The sequence below is a fragment of the Octodon degus genome, unplaced genomic scaffold, assembly GCF_000260255.1.
Source record: "Octodon degus isolate 3935 unplaced genomic scaffold, OctDeg1.0 scaffold00256, whole genome shotgun sequence".
Lineage (NCBI taxonomy): Eukaryota > Metazoa > Chordata > Mammalia > Rodentia > Octodontidae > Octodon > Octodon degus.
Window position 1 is genome coordinate 2,943,819 of NW_004524832.1, and position 1,308 is coordinate 2,945,126.

Consider the following 1,308-nt stretch of genomic DNA (forward strand, 5'->3'; position numbering starts at 1 on the left):
GTCTGGCTGAGCAGCTTGTGTTTTCTGTGAATTAGGATCTTCTGGATGACTTGAAATCAGAACTGACTGGAAAATTTGAGAAATTAATTGTGGCCCTGATGAAGCCCTCCCATCTCTATGATGCCTATGAGCTGAAGCATGCTCTTAAGGTAAAGGCACACAGGAAAGGAACGCTTGTGTCCCACATAATGCCATTTTCTTTGGGTAATTACTGCATCTTAAATTGTTCTATTTTAAAAAATTGTATCTGACTTATTTCAGTAAGGGCTACTTCTAAGACGCAACTGTAGAAGTCAATGAGAAAGAAGGGAGAGAAATCATAGATATCATTTAATAGTTTTTATATACTTCAACTCACTAACACTAGCTATTTAAGTTCTTAATCTTTTAGAGCTTTTCGTATTTTATTTTTGTGCCTGTCTTCAATTTTGAAACAAGTTTAAAAATGTTAGAAATGAAGTTTTTTAAAACTCTTTTAAGTTGAAAGCTATCTGATTAGTTGACAACAAAGTAACTGGTAAATGTTATCATTTTACTTGTAGCAAAAACTAAACATGTATTTCCTCAAATAGTCTTTGGGTTGTTGTCTACCTAAGGTTGCACTGAAACATTTACTGGAGCTGGGGGCTAAGAAATGGTTCAGGGGTTAGGAGCTGGATTTTAAGAGGGAAATTGAGATTAAGCACATAGTTTAGGGAGTCTTAGGGGGTAGAAGAAGAAAAATATTTATTCAGTTAGGAGGCTGTTTATGCAGATTCTCTTCATTTTCCTACAGTGATTCTTTTGGAATAAACAAAAGAGTAAAGGACTGGGGAGATAGCTCAGTGGCACACGTGTCTGCCTGGCAAGTACAAGGTCCGGAGTCTGATATTTTGCTGTTGTAAAAAAAAAAACAAAACAAAAAAAACCCAAAAAACCAAAAATCTCCCAAAGAGTAGGTTATTGAGGAAAGGGCTTTCTTACTGAATGTTTTAGGACTGTCAACAGTAGCTGAAATTCTGCCAGAGGATGAACCTAGGTTTTTAGTGTTTAATATTTTTTGATGAAGAAACAGAAATAGGAGCCAGGGAGATAGCTTAGTGGTCTAAGTGCCTGCCTGGCAAGCACAAGGGCCTGAGTTCAATCCCCAGCACTGCATGCTGTGCTGGTCCTGGAACCCCTGGGCATGTGGTGCTGGCCACCAAAACCAGGCCTGATAGCGCATACCTGTAATCCCAGTGCTGAGGAGGCTGAGAGAGGAGGATCACTGAGTCTCAACTGCAGAGTGAGTCACTGTACTAGATAAAATAAATAAATAAATAAATAAAT

General features: G+C 38.2%; 1 protein-coding gene across 1 annotated transcript in view; it reads left to right on the forward strand.

Annotated features, from left to right (window-relative positions):
* The window catches only part of Anxa5 (annexin A5), a 33,377-nt gene that overhangs the window by 17,591 nt on the left and 14,478 nt on the right, over window positions 1-1,308 (forward strand). The window contains exon 5 of the mRNA XM_023706441.1: window positions 36-149. Within this exon, the coding sequence (XP_023562209.1) occupies window positions 36-149 (114 nt within the window). The remainder of the gene's footprint in view (window positions 1-35; window positions 150-1,308) is intronic.